This window comes from Pangasianodon hypophthalmus, chromosome 20 (genome assembly GCF_027358585.1).
Source record: "Pangasianodon hypophthalmus isolate fPanHyp1 chromosome 20, fPanHyp1.pri, whole genome shotgun sequence".
In the NCBI taxonomy this organism is placed as follows: Eukaryota; Metazoa; Chordata; class Actinopteri; order Siluriformes; family Pangasiidae; genus Pangasianodon; species Pangasianodon hypophthalmus.
In genome coordinates this window covers 447,937-463,923 of record NC_069729.1, presented here as the reverse complement: position 1 = coordinate 463,923, position 15,987 = coordinate 447,937, and the positions used below count along the sequence as shown (strand labels likewise).

At 40.6% G+C, this 15,987-nt stretch overlaps 2 protein-coding genes across 2 annotated transcripts in view; both read right to left on the bottom strand.

Moving 5' to 3' along the window:
- The window catches only part of cdkn1a (cyclin-dependent kinase inhibitor 1A), a 4,323-nt gene extending 1,877 nt beyond the window's left edge, over positions 1-2,446 (bottom strand). The window contains exon 1 of the mRNA XM_026935276.3: positions 1,986-2,446. The gene's annotated coding sequence lies outside the window, so the exon portion shown is untranslated. The remainder of the gene's footprint in view (positions 1-1,985) is intronic.
- Positions 2,447-9,586: 7,140 nt separating this feature from the next.
- On the bottom strand, positions 9,587-14,523 carry srsf3b (serine and arginine rich splicing factor 3b). Its single transcript, XM_026935277.3, has 6 exons — positions 14,366-14,523; positions 13,430-13,640; positions 12,426-12,560; positions 10,764-10,802; positions 10,434-10,520; positions 9,587-10,202 (listed from the first exon to the last, which is right to left on the bottom strand). Exons 2-6 carry the CDS (start codon positions 13,630-13,632, stop codon positions 10,175-10,177), a joined length of 492 nt encoding a protein of 163 aa, XP_026791078.1. The 5' UTR covers positions 13,633-13,640; positions 14,366-14,523; the 3' UTR covers positions 9,587-10,174.
- Between the last annotated feature and the right edge of the window lie 1,464 nt (positions 14,524-15,987).

The window sequence follows — 15,987 nt, the reverse complement described above, 5'->3', positions numbered from 1 at the left end:
ACCCCACACACACACACACACACACACACACACACACACAGTATACAAATAAATTTGTATATATATACAAATATATACACAATGGTTTTTTTGGGTGGAAGACCTTCTGGGAAGCTGGAAGAGGGTGTGATCTCAGTGTGTGTGTGTGTGTGTGTGTGTGTGTGTGTGCGTGTGTGTGTGTGTGTGTGTGTGTCTGTGTGTGTGTGAGAGAGAGAGAGCTCATGAAAGGAAAAGGTTGAACCAGTCTGGGAGGGAAGTTCAGGGAAGGAACTTATTAAAAGGGGAAATATGAATTCTCAGCAAGGAGCATGACATCACACACACACACACACACACAAAGAAACACACACACAGACACATACACACAAAGAAACACACACACAGACACATACACACAAAGAAACACACACCCAGACATACACAGGAACAGAGAAACGCACACAGACCCTCTCACACACACACACACACACACACACAGAATATTAATGACACCTGCTTATAATCCAATACAGAACAGTGTATTTAAAGAATGAGTTTTATCATTTTAATGTGTCATTTGAAGAAGTCTGAATAAATGGAACATTTTAAAAACAAAGCCTATTAATTTGTAAAGCGTTGGCCACACCCACTTTTCCAAAACTACTGGAACACTGAGGTATTTGTTTTAACTCAGTTTTACTTTAGTTCCAGTCATGCTGCACTTCTTAATAATTGTTGTGTCATGTTTAAAAGAAAATCTTATTCACTGATTAAACTTTTGAAGATTAAATCGATTCTTTAGTTAAATTAATCAGGCAGAGTGTCGCGCCTCACATCAGTCATGACACAACATGAAAACTTTCCTTCAAGGAATCTTTCATTTTCCACAAGTGGTTTAATATCTGCTGCTATTGCTATCAGCTGCAAGACTCAAATTAATCCCGAACTGCCACTAAATCCGAATTTACAACAACAGAGCAACATGGATAATCTCAAATTAAACAGATTATTTTAATAACGACTTAAATTATGGTTTGGTAACTGGATTAATAAATAATTGTTGAATTAATACAGGTTACATCTTAAACCTTTGTGAGTTTTGGTTTAATGGTGTTTCAAATTATAAATATTGTGACTGTATCATTATAAAAAGCAGTGAAATCTAGACTAAAAGATATTCAAATTTGCAAATTTAATCCTAAATCATGATTACTAGGGGTTGACTTCAAATGAACATGCTGCATATAACAACCCAAAAGAAAAAAAACATTAAGGCAGTTAAGCTGTCTGATTCGTCAGAAATCATTAACACTTTCTTCAAGTGTCGTTGTGCAGTCTGTGTGTGTGTGTGAGTGTGTGTGTGTGTGTGTGTGAAGCAGTTGGTCAGTATGGGAAAATATGCACCTCACTAATTACCCCACTAATCACCACACTAATCCCCACATTAATCACCTCATGAATCATCCGATTAACCACCACACTAATCAATATACTAATCATCTCATTAATGAACACAATAATCACCACACTAATCACCATATTAATCACCACATTAATTCATATACTAATCACCACACTAATCATCTCATTAATCACCACACTAATCACCACACTAATTAATATACTAATCACCACATGAATCACCACACTAATCACCACACAGTGCTTAATAGTGTGCTAAAATAGTAGATGTAGTGCACCATATTTAGTACACTAGTGTGTGGTTTTGGGTGTATTTTAGGTATCTATACGTCATCGGTCTCCATGGCGACGGTTCACTCTGAGAGATGGCGTGACGGCGCTTATTAGAGACACCGGTAAGGGCGCGTGCTAACTTCTCCTTCACCCTGTGCTGAGGAGTTTCTTAATTTAACTTCTACATTCATTAAAACGTTTATGTATGTGTGTAAAAGACAATAGCAAATAATATAAATACCATGAAATAAAATAATTACTAAATAAACAAATAAATAAATAAACAAATTTAGAAAAAACATGAAACTTACCTGAGTAATGATTTTATTATGTTGAGAAATGTGCAGTTTGTTTCTGAAGACACGTCTAAATAAACTGTCAGTCCGGTTTAAAGTTCAGTAAAGTTTTCTGTGTCGCGTCTGTGTACCAGCACACACTGTCTAATACACGCTGTCTAATACACACTGTCTAATACACACTGTCTAATACACACTGTCTAATACACACTGTCTAATACACGCTGTCTAATACACACAGTCTAATACACACAGTCTAATACACGCTGTCTAATACACACTGTCTAATACACACTAACACACACTGTCTAATACACGCTGTCTAATACACGCTGTCTAATACACGCTGTCTAATACACACTGTCTAATACACACAGTCTAATACACGCTGTCTAATACACGCTGTCTAATACACACTAACACACACTGTCTAATACACACTGTCTAATACACACTGTCTAATACACGCTGTCTAATACACACAGTCTAATACACACAGTCTAATACACGCTGTCTAATACACACTGTCTAATACACACTAATACACGCTGTCTAATACACGCTGTCTAATACACGCTGTCTAATACACACAGTCTAATACACACAGTCTAATACACACAGTCTATTACACACTGTCTAATAAACACAGTCTAATACACACAGTCTAATACACGCTGTCTAATACACACTGTCTAATACACACTGTCTAATACACGCTGTCTAATACACACTGTCTAATACACACAGTCTAATACACACTGTCTAATACACACAGTCTAATACACACTGTCTAATACACACTGTCTAATACACACAGTCTAATACACGCTGTCTAATACACACTAACACACGCTGTCTAATACACGCTGTCTAATACACACAGTCTAATACACACAGTCTAATACACACAGTCTATTACACACTGTCTAATAAACACAGTCTAATACACACAGTCTAATACACGCTGTCTAATACACATTAACACACACTGTCTAATACACTCTGTCTAATACACGCTGTCTAATACACACTGTCTAATACACACAGTCTAATACACACTAACACACACTGTCTAATACACACTGTGTAATACACAATGTCTTATACACACTGTGTAATACACAATGTCTTATACACACTGTCTAATACACACTGTCTAATACACTGTCTAATACACAATGTCTAATACATACTGTGTAACACACACTGTCTAATACACACTGTCTAATACATACTGTCTAATACATACTGTCTAACACACTGTATAATACACACTGTCTAATAAACACAGTCTAACACACAGTGTGTCCGGTGTGAAGCGTCCTTGTGTCAGCTGTAGCCCTCAGTGCTGAGTGGAACTCCGCTCCTCTTCTTTAGCAGCCTCTCCTCTGTCACATGGGCGGAGTCTGACGCTGTAAAACACGTGTATGGAAGCCGGTAAACACACACACGCACGTGAGCTCGACTCCAGCTCCGGTTGGAGGAAATTCCAGCTGTGTTCTGGAGGTCCTGCCTGAGCCGCACTGCGCATGTGCGCTATTTTCCGCCTTGTGCCCAGACATTCCACAGCTTCCCTTTCCCACTCGTACTCCAAGTCTCCTATTTATAAAACCTGTGTGGGGGTTTTATTAGTTTATTGTAGATCAGCTGTAGCACTATAACAGCGTTTCGCTGGGTAATGACACTATATGAATGTAATTGGTGTCATTAAAGCGTTTCACTTTAATGTGCTGTACATTCTGTACTGTGCTAGCAGGAGGGCGAGGATCAACAACACTGTAGTGTGTGACTCATATTACTGTGCTTTATTTTAATTTTCATGATAATCAGTCTCTGCGTCCTTCACACCTGCTGCCAGCAGTCACTCATCCACCAGGTGCTGTCTGTGATCGTAGACACACAGACACGCCTCCATACAAATTACACACACACAACACAACCAACACACCTTTACACTTTACACATTATCTGCCTACCTCAGATTCTATACATTTATCTTTACTGTTGTTTTTATATTTATTAATTCACTGTCACTTTATTATCCTGACACTTTATTCCACATGACACTGTATGCGTCTACCTTACTCACTGATAAGTGTGTCTCAGAAGTCTTTGGTGTCTGTAATATCATATGTCTGTAATTGTCTGCTGCTGCGACAAAACAATTTCCCTCAGGGATCAAAAAAGTATCTATTTATCTATCTATCTATCTATCTATCTATCTATAATTGTATTTTATTTTGACTTTTTGATGCAGTCATAACTGTGATGTTCACATGGTGTACTGTATGTCATGCTAGCTATGTACACTCACCAACAAAAAAGTAACAGTGAGATAAAAAAACAACTGAACTAAGATTTTCTCCATTCTATACAAATCATGTGTGGTGTTGTAAAGCAACAACGACCGGCTCAAATGATTCCTCGGACCAATCTTGTGGCACAAGACATTTACTGTTGGGGGAAAAATGGAGGGGAAAAAATGTCACGTTACACTCCACCACAACTGATCGAGTGGTGTGTAAATATCAGAGTCAGGTGTGCTGGGGGTTAGAGGTGGAGAGCGGTAGATCTTAGACATTCTTGAGAGGGCCACAGCACTGCCAAGTGTATCTTCTACCTCACTTACCACACCTGATACAACTCATACGCTAATTACTGAGGCCTTCATGGGCTGAATCAAGGGGCAGCTAAGAAAACAGGAGCCACACCTGAAAGTCAGTTGAAGAAGAATGATTAAACATCTGAAATGTGGTGTGGGTCCGTTCATTTCTTGTTTGAATGAAAACTTGCAGATAGGTTTTGTTGTATAAGATCAGATGAAAGTGTGAAGTTGAGAAACACTGATTTGTATGAATGTTGGATTCGTCTCATTTTTCATTGACCAGTTTCTCAGACTGAAGGCTTAGAGATAGCTATTATAAACCAGATTATATCTAATATTTCTGACTATTTGTGTGATGTTGCAAAAACAGTGCACACCTTTAAGGAGACTCTTTCATTTCTGTTAAAGTGACAGACAGCTATGAGGCCATGATGACCCTGATTATAGAAGAACATAAGAGAATGAACTGATGTGCATTCGGATGATTTGACTGCACATTAATAAGAGGTGAGCAGAAAACTCGGACAATTATTATCCCCATTCTTTATTGGGCCATTGCTCAACTTTTCCACCTGGCAGAGTTCCAGATTCCCATACACTCCACATTCACAAGAGCACTGCATTTTGTGTATGTGTGTGTGTGTGTGTGTCAGTGAGAAGACAGAGAGTCTCTAATGACCTCATGCAATGCTGTTGCGGGAATCTCTGAGCCACACTGTATGGTTTCTGAAAGAGGAACATAAAAGGTTAAAGCTGGCAAACTAGAACACACACACACACACACACACACACACACACACGGCTATGGGAAAGTTTATAACATCACGAACCACGTCCATTTTTGACATGGAAGACAGAATGACAATTTCATGGAATTCCTTTATGAATGCAGGCTGATAATAAAATCAAACCATTTTGCACTACTTACACTGAGAAACACAAAAACATTACGGCTGGTGTGTATTCAGGGTGTGAACGTGTTAATCAGCAGGTCAGCAGATGTGTGTCAGAAAACAAATGAGTAACTCTGTAAACGTATTACATCACCAAGTTTCAAGAGGACAGAAGCACGCCATCACATCAATCAACTCGAACATGCTTCAGTAATTTAATAAATGTTCCTGCAAATATATTACCTTTTTCTCACAATGACACAAGAAACCCCAGTGTATTAGTCCTCAAACAATCAAATAAGCCAAGAAGGACATCACTAAATATATAATATATACTGCCAAAAGTATGTGGACACCTGACCTTCCACCTCTATGAGCATGTTGGACATCTCATTCCAAAACCAGGACATTACTATGGAGAAAATGGCCACTGGAGTTCCTCCACGCCAAACTCATCAAATCATCTCTTTATGGATCTCGCTTTGTGCACAGGGGCGTTGTCATGCTGGTACAGTAAAGGTTCTTCCTCAGACTGTTGCCACAAAGTTGGAAGTGTACAATTCTATAAAATGTTTTTGTATACTGTAGCATTAGCATTAATATTACAGGAGCTAAGGTGCTCAAGCAATGAAAAACAGCCCCAGATCATTATCCATCCTCCACCACACTTTACTGTAGGAACTCTGTGTCTCAGTAGGTAGCGTTCTTCTGACATCCACCAAACCCATCTTCATCCATCAGACTGACTCTTCCATTTCACAGTAATAGCACTGACAGATGACCGGGGCAGATCTAACAGGGCAGCAATTTCAAGAACTGACTTGTGGTAAAGGATCATCCTATAACAGCGCCATGTTTAATGTCACTGAGCTCTTCAGTGTGACTCAGTGTACTGCCAGCGTTTGTCTCTGGAGATTATATGGCTATGTGCGGCTGAAACACACGTGGGTGTCCACATACTTCTGGCCATATAGGGTATTTTGTATACTATTTTTGCACCATACTGTCAAGATCATGTGGAATTTATAGGAATGTAATGAGTTCTATAAAAGTGGACTTACATAAATTGTATAATGTTTGCTGTTAATGCTGTTCTCTATAACATCAAGTACCGAAGTCTTGTAATGTAGGCTACTGTCTAATATATAATTCTGTGCAACAGTCTTCCATGAGTAAAGACCTTGTGGAAACAAGCCTTCAAAAACAAGCCTTCAAAATGAAAAATGTCTACATATAAAAACTAACGATAAAGTACAGTAAACAGTAATAAAATCAACCACATCAATATCTGTAGTAAACAATTACCTCTGAAGCTGCAATCATCTTTAAATCACAGAAATGTCTCACTGATAAATGTGCAAATATTTATTTAGGCCATCTGGTGACATCTTAAAGTCCTGGAGCTGTGAAGTGCAGATTTGGCGTAATTACTGGTGTAATTATAAAAATGAATACCGCCTCATTAAAAACTCAAAAGTACAAAGCTGGCACAAAGTTGAATTTGTGGAACAAAAGCTCGTTTATTATTTGAATAAATGTTTTTTTTTTTTTTCACTTGTTTTTAAAAATGAGGTCAATTAGCTTTTCCCAGAGCAGCAGGTTCCTGAGGATCTGGTGGGGAACAAGTGAATATAAGCTTCATTAAACACTCATAAATATCCTTTTCCACATCATATGTTCTTTACTGTAGGAATATTTTCAAATATGATCTGAATTCGTATTCATTTTTTTTTTTAATAAATAAACCCGTTATCTGACAGGATGGATAATAAGAGTAAAGTGTAACCTAAGCTAACAGCTTAGCAGCGGAATCGGCTGACGTCACTGAATGGCGGGAAATCTGACAGAAGTCTGACAGGCTGGCGCGCGCACGCGCTTGTTGCGTAACCTCTCCTCAGCGCGGGAGCGGGAAAACTCTGAAATCTTTCACGCGCGACCTCTGAGTCTTCGTTCTCTGACGTCACGTGCCGCTGAGTAATGGTCCTGCTAGACAGAAAGAGAAAAGCGCGCGAAATGTTTCAGCGACGCGATGAGCAGGACATGACAGAGTCACGTGGAGCGCGTGCTTAAGCCGAAAGGAAAAAAAAAGTCATCACCACCTGATTGGACAGCGCGAGAAAGTGGGCGTGGCTTCAGTGCACAGAGAAAGTCAGGTCCTCTGAGAGCAGCAGAGCAGCAAAAACACACACTTAGCAAAAACACACACTTTAACACTTTAAACTTATTATAATAAACAAATACTTCAGTGTTTCAGTAAAATACAACACAATACAAATACTCATTAAAATAAAAATTAGTGGCGGCACTGAAAGTTATCATATAAATAACCAAATCTGAGTAACAGGCCAGAAGAGCTTTATTAACCACACACACACACACACACACACACACACACACATATGTACAAGTATAGACACACACACACACACACACACACATATGTACAAGTATAGACACACACACACACACACACACATATGTACAAGTATAGACACACACACACACACACACACACACACATATGTACAAGTATAGACACACACACACACATATGTACAAGTATAGACACACACGCACACACACACACACACACATGTACAAGTATAGACACACACACACACACACACACACATATGTACAAGTATAGACACACACACACACACACACATATGTACAAGTATAGACACACACACACACATATGTACAAGTATAGACACACGCACACACACACACACACACATATGTACAAGTATAGACACACACACACACACACACACATATGTACAAGTATAGACACACACACACACACACACACACACACACATATGTACAAGTATAGACACACACACACACACATATGTACAAGTATAGACACACACGCACACACACACACACACACATATGTACAAGTATAGACACACACACACACACACACACACACATGTACAAGTATAGACACACATGCACACACACACACACACATGTACAAGTATAGACACACATATGTACAAGCACACACACATGTACACGCGCACATGTACAAGTATAGACACACACGTACAAGTATAGACACACACACACACACATGTACAAGTATAGACACACATATGTACAAGCACACACACATGTACACGCGCACATGTACAAGTATAGACACACACACGTACAAGTATAGACATAAACACACGTACAAGTATACACACACACACACTCACGCACACACAAATACACGCACATGCACATGTATACACACATACACACTTTCAGTAAAACACAAGGGTCAGCACTTATGTAACTTCATTATATGACTGGTTTACTACACACACCTTTACTATCAGTGTGTGTGTGTGTGTGTGTGTGTGTGTGTGTGTGTGTGTGTTTTGCATCAGATGACACACCTTCCTGCAGCAGCGCTGAATAATTACATCATGTTCAGTTCAGTGTCTGATGCACATTCACTCATTTGTTCACCGGTTCATACCGTAACCTTTATTCACATTAGTGTTTAAATTACATTACTGATTACAGACCTGCGTGCAGTTAGTAATTATTATTATTATTACACCATAGCTTTCTATTGCTGAGAGACAGAGACAGACCCAGTTTTTACAGAGTTCTTTAATTTAAAAACCTGGGATTATATTACAGGCAAGGTTGGGAAATTACACACACACACACACACACACACACACACACACACAGAATCCTGCACGTGTCTAAGTGCGCCATCTGGTGGTAAAAGGGGGATTACATGAGGAAAGCTGTGACACTGTTCCTCACACGCCAAATCAACACCAGCACTAACACCTCACTGCCTCTCAGCTCCATGCACAGAGGAGAGTGTTTATTCAGAGTCACATCACTACACCGCTCAGTGTTACTGCAGGATTATTACTGATAGCAAAATGCCTCCTTTATTTCTCTTCTCCTCACACCATGTGCTCTACATTTCATTTAGACATCCTCAGGCAGGGCGATACCCGCGTGTTACAGGATCTTACGTGATTTACATTAGTGTGTGTTTGATAAATAGCTTGTGTACACACACACACCCCTGACTATGAAAGGGATTTGCTCTAACATTACTTTAAAAACAAATAAAAACAGGTGAAAAGTCATTCTGAAACCAGTTTTTTTATTTTAGATGAACATTACAAACAGTACAAACACTATAGAGGAGGGGAGAAGAAAAAAAAAAAACGGAAGGGGAAAAACATTTCTTCATAGTGCCGTACAGTTTCCCATCTCAAGCTCACGACGAATTCACAGAGAGGATTCCTAACGCCATTAAACAAAAACTAACAAACAAAAAAGTTCACTTCACATCTCCTGCTGAAAAACACGTGTAGGAGGAACTGCTCGTTACATTCACATGACCATGCAGGACCGAGGAGGGAAAATAGATATATATAAACCCAAACGATTTTAAAAATGATCGGCGACGGAATGGTGACAGCTGAGAAACGAAGCTCTGCATCTCTCTCTCTCTCGCGCTCACACACACACACACTCTCTCTCTCTCGCTCACACACACACACACGGGTGAGAAACATAACCGCTCTAAAACATCTGATCTCTTTATAAAATAAGGAAAATAAAGAAAAGGCTAATGAAGTAGGGTGTCCGAGTCAGAGTCCATAACGCTGGAGTTTAAAAGACGATGATCTTTACACGAGACGTCCATAATCAAGGATCTCATCTTTGTCTCACTTCCTGTCATTCGACCGAGAGCGACTGTGAAAGGGGAAAAGAGAGGGAAGAAGGGTTAACCAAGGTTTAAAAAAAATTTTTTTTTTAATTACAGCTGAGTTGTGTGTCGCTTCAGTGCTCTTAATTTCTGCAAAACAAGCAGGAATAAACTCTCTCACACACTCACACACACAGCTCTCCTTGAAGAGCTCAGCTTCTGTTATTAGAATAACAAATAAGAGCTAATGAATAAGTGTGTAAGAGGTGAACATGTACCTTCTGGATCTGGAGAAGGAGCGAGACGGTTTGTGGTTCCTGTCACGAGACAGAGATCTCTCCCTTCTGCGGTCACGAGAAAGAGATCTACACACACACACACACACACACACGTTAGGAATGCAGACTTAACGTCTCCAAGAGCACTTTCACACCCATTAGCTGAACCCCAATCAGGTGGAAGTGGATTCTTTCATTTCTACAAATGTTCACATATCAAATCTATACGTAATGCCACATTAATCTACTGCTAATTAACCCCAGATAAGAATATATAAAGATAGTAGATAAGAATATATAAAGATAGTAGAGGTGTGTGTGTGTGTGTACCTGCTGCGGCTGCGGCTGAAGCTCCTCCTGCGGGGGGATCTGAGGAGGACAGAAGGGGCAACAAGCGGAGACAGAGTGAGACTCGGGGGGACAAAACAGAATTACCAACAGCCCTACAGCCCTCATCCTGCTAATGAACTGCCCCTTAACTCACCTTCAAACACCTGGAGCAGGAAATCAGGCTTGTGCAAAAAAGTAAGTTAAACATCTGTGTAAATGAGCGTGAAATTAATCTGCATCTGGACATAAAGCCAATGAGTGATGTCGAATGGTTAACAAAATGGATTCTGTATACGGCTAATAACACTAAACGCTATTAACGCAATATTAACACACTTACAGCTGAGAAACCCCGTTATCCAGCACAAAGGAAAGAAAAAAAAAAAAAAAAAGAAAAGATGGACCATAATGCAATGTGAGAAGGCACAGAGCACTGGACCCCGATGCTCAAAGGAGAAAGTTACACTTATTTTTTGGGAGTTTAAATGGAGAAAGCTCGACGTTAAAGCTTTTATAAGGACAGACGAGCCGTCTCCCTTTAAACTGCACGTCATACCAACCCTTTTATTGTGAATCAAAGTAAAAGGAGCCTTTTAAAAAGGAAAAAAGAGGAAACCTGAATTTCTCTTCATTCTTTACAACTGTATTCAGCATCAAACTGTATGAAGCAGGAAAAACTTACTAGTCTTTTGGTTTTCAACAAGCTAGAAATGGCGAAGGGGAGGCAGACTGGCGGCCGTGAAAGTGGCTGCAGCGGATTTTTCCTGCTTTAATTGTTGCTGCTGCTTTGCAGTGTAGACTTTTGGGAACGTAAAACACGCTGATTGCTGATTGGTCGGGAATGTGAGGTGGGCCGCTGCTGATTGGGTGTTAAGGTTGGAGGAGGAGGAGGAAGAGGAGGAGGAGTAGGAGGAGCTGAGAGCTGCATGCTCAGGAGCCAATGGGCTGGTTGCGACCTGACGATTGGGCCCGTGCCTGAGGTCATGTGACACGAAACCGAGCCAGCTGACTGGGGCACGCTGGTCACATGATGCTGAAAGAGGGTTTAGTTGACTGACTCAGAGGTTGCTGAGAAGGAGGCATGGTGGTGGACTCTGCAACGGGGGTTCATTTTTATTAATATAGAGATGATAAAGGAAAAAAATAAATCCTTTATTAAATAAAAACAAAAGATTGGCATTTCAAGCATCACTAAACCTAACTGAGAGAAATTTTCAGCACTCACGGCTTTAAAATGGAAAACAAACCAAAACAAAAAAAAAAAACCCTAGTGTTAAATCTGCTAGAGAAATGAAGGCATTATTAATTTAGAGGTGCTATAAGTCAAAGACCATTAAACCTGTAAACACACCCAGCCTCAGGCATTTCATTTACACACATCTCTGCGCCCATGCTAGCTGAGCTAACACCCGGGATTTAACAATGAGCAACCAAATGGCAAGTGAAGATGAGAAACTGACATGAATCTGAACCAGAGAGTCCCTGTGAACTAAACTGGTTTAAAGTGCAGAAAGATCAGGAAGTTCTCAGACAGAGCAGGTGCTTTAACAGCTCAGGTGTTATACTGAGGGGGAAATAGGGGTTTAAAAAAATAAAAGATCCATTAGCCGTCTCTGATAACGTTAACACAAGTAGCACATGAGTGTGGAGGGGCGGGGCTACCTGCGCCTGGGAGGCGGGCTTCGGCGGCGGTAATCGTCACGTGGGCGTCTGCTCCAGGACGGCGGTGGGCCTCGGTTACGGGATCGCTTCTCCCCATTGGATAGCTCGACCCTCACACGGCAACCGCACAGAGTCCTGAAACACAACATCACAAACACGCAATGAATAAAGGTGCATTTTTTACATTAAAATTCATATCATGTATGTTTTAAATTTCATCAGCACACAGACTCTGGAAAAGGTTCCTACGTTAGTTAAGTTTCACTACAATGGCGGCTTGTCCGACAGTCCCCGTATCCTACTCAGAACGCAATCCCATAATCCCATTCACCAAACCAGTGCGAATGCCAAAGAAAATATAACCAACAATCTAATCGCTTGCGTATGATCAGGACAATATCTTTATCGCATGAGCAGAGCTTCAGAGCGCTTGTGGTCCGTAAGCGATGCAGCCCTCGATGCCTCAGACGCCGCGGGCAACTGCTTACCAACCCACTCAGAAACAGATGGTTTCTGCCACACACACACCAATCACACATCACACACACCACAGAAACCTGAGTGGTGGCTAATTTACGTCCTGATACAGAAACTGCACTGTTTCTCCTTTTCCCCGCTGATACTCAACCACAGAGCCCTTCCTGATTGCCGTACGGAAACCCGAGTCTTTGGTCGAGGGTACATTGGGTTAATTTGCATTTTTAGATGAAACCCACACACCTGAGTTTTGAATCGTGTCACGCAGACTAATTATAGCCAGACCTGAACACCTGCAGTGTGTGTAACGAGCGTTAAGAAGAAAGCGTACCTGCGTAAAGAACACGGCAGCTCGTGTTAGAGTGAGGATATCGCCACTAATACACTGGGCCGCTAGTGTTTGGCCTCACCTGCCCAGCCTGGCGGTCAGTGTGTGTGTGTGTGTGTTGGGGAACAGGAAGGGACGTGGAAGTGTGGAGACCGCGGGTTAACTCCCAGTTCAGGTGCTGTCTGTGTGGAGCGTTTACCTGCCGTCCAGCTCTCTCACAGCGTCTGTGGCGTCCCTCGGGTCCTCAAACTCGACGAAGGCGAAGCCGGGGGGATTCCTGGCCACCCAGACGCTGCGCAAAGGCCCGTAATAACCGAAGGCTCTCTCCAGCTCCGATTTATTCCCATTGTTCCCAAGATTCCCTACGTACACCTTACAGTCCAACGGGCAGTCGCGATGCATGATGGGATCTAGAAACAAAAAAAAAAAAGAGAGAAGAAAAAGACCCGGTTTAATGAACAAAGTGTTAGTGTTCTTTCAGCTGATTACTTTCTTGCTAATCACACTTGTTTACACGCACTTGTTTACTGCGTGTGTAATTAATACATTTAAGCAAACAGAGCTCAGGCTTGTTTATTAACCCTTTAGAAGCTGCACAGTATTTTTCCTACTGCAAAAAAAGCAAATTAAACTCAGACGTGATCGGACAAATAAAACCCTGCAGTGTGTACGTATATATACACGCATTATATAAAGAGAATTTAAAGACGACGGAAAAAACGTATGGTTATTTACGCACTTGCGAACTAGCTAGCTATGCTAACACCCCGCCTTTGTTAGCGACTCAAAATGGCGCAGGACGCCGTCTTCATCATCTTACATGACCTTATAAATCTTTAAAAAAGAAAATTCGACCATTTAAAGAATGGGTTTAATTACCTCCTACGAAACAAAACACACTCAATTTTAAATGGCAAAATAAAATAATTCACTCCTCACCTGAGCGACGCCATTTTATCAGGTTAGCCATCATGCTAGCGATGTAGCTAATTTAGCTCAGTTAGCCATTACAACAGACCTAGTAACGCCAATTAAACAAACTACATAATATAAAGAGATCATGCTGAAGTAAAAACATTAAGCAGGATATAATTTACGCATTTACAAAGGAACACTACTGATTAAAAATACTCACGGTATTTTAATTTGTAGTTTCTCTTTCGACGTCGTTATTCTTCTCCTGACCGCGCGCTTGAACTCTTCTTCAGCAAAATGGCGCTGCTGTGAAATGCCTTCTCCTGTCGTCCTGACGCAGCGTGCGTGCTCACGTAATGGGCGGAGCTAAAGTCTGTTATCGCGCGTATCGACGTAAGAGGCGGGACTGGCGACGTGCTGTGGATTCTGATTGGTTAACTAAAGCTGGCGTTGTTCTGGCTGCTGTTTATCGCATAGGAAAAGGTTTTAGTTGAACAATTTTTATTTAAATCTAGGTAGCAATTAAATACATACTTTAAAGTATAGAATGCATGTTTTATTGCTCAGTCTTTAGTCAGATATACTTCTATAATTCTAGCTTTTGCCCTGTCTTCAGACTCTCTGTGTAACAGCTAGAATTAATTAATAAATAAATAATATTAATAATTAATAATCAAGTTTAATTAAGTAATATATCCCAATTAGAGCAGAGCCTAGTTCCTCAGCGGCATTCCCTTGTTCTGACAGTAGTATATATTTTTGTTTTAATTTATTTATTTATTTATTTATTTATTTATTATTATTGTGTGTGTCGTTTTTGTCGCACAACCTGAAGTTTTGTTGCAGACACAAATACAGTATATTGCACGGCACAGTCAGTAGTCTGTGTGGTTATTATCTCAGTTACACACAAGGCTTTACTCATGACAAGTGGTTTCATTCAGCAAGTTTCATCCATACTTCATTCTTTCACTCTGGTCTGCAGAGAGAACTGGATTACCTGGCACTGGTGGAAGTCGGTTTCCTACAAATATATTACGGTATATTACAACTGAAATGGCTCTGAAATGCCACAGTGATTATAGTAATCTATCTCTCTTTTTCCTCTGAACTCCACGAGTTTCGTCCATATGCTTTTATAATTAAGAAACAGGGGAAACAGATTACACAGTCACGTCTGGAAATTAGTTTCCCCGGTATATTCCAACTAGTGTACGATAAAATAGTGCAGCAACGCTAGTACTGTGTACTATTCATCACACCTATTATAGTACACCTATTCATCACACTTCACCCACAGAGCATTCGGTTCCTCTCAGAACACACATGGGAACAGATTTACCTGGAGGCCTGAGAAAAGTGGTTCCCTTCTCTGTCGAGACTGACCTATAGATGAAACCTGCTATACATAATGACGACACTTAACTACATCACCAGCATCACTGTAGTGCGTTATAAATCCTCACACTGTAATACAGCGGGAACCATTTTTCTCAGGCCTCCAGGTAAATCTGTTCCCCCCTGTGGTCTCAGTGGAAACGAATGCTCTCTGGGTGAAGAAACTGGTGCAAAAAACAAAAAACATCCTGTGAGAGGAGGGTCTGCAGACTCAAACACCTTGCTGATGATCAGATCAGAGGAGAATGACCAGACTGGCCTGAGCTGACAGGAAGGATATAGTAACTCAAATAAACACTCTTTACAGCAGAAAAGCATCTCACAGACTCAACAAAACTGGGCAGTAGAAGACTGGAAAAAAGACCAGGTGATGTTTTTTCGAATCTTCAGCTTTTCTGCTCACCACAGTTGTAAAGAGTGATTATTTGAGTTATTATATCCTTC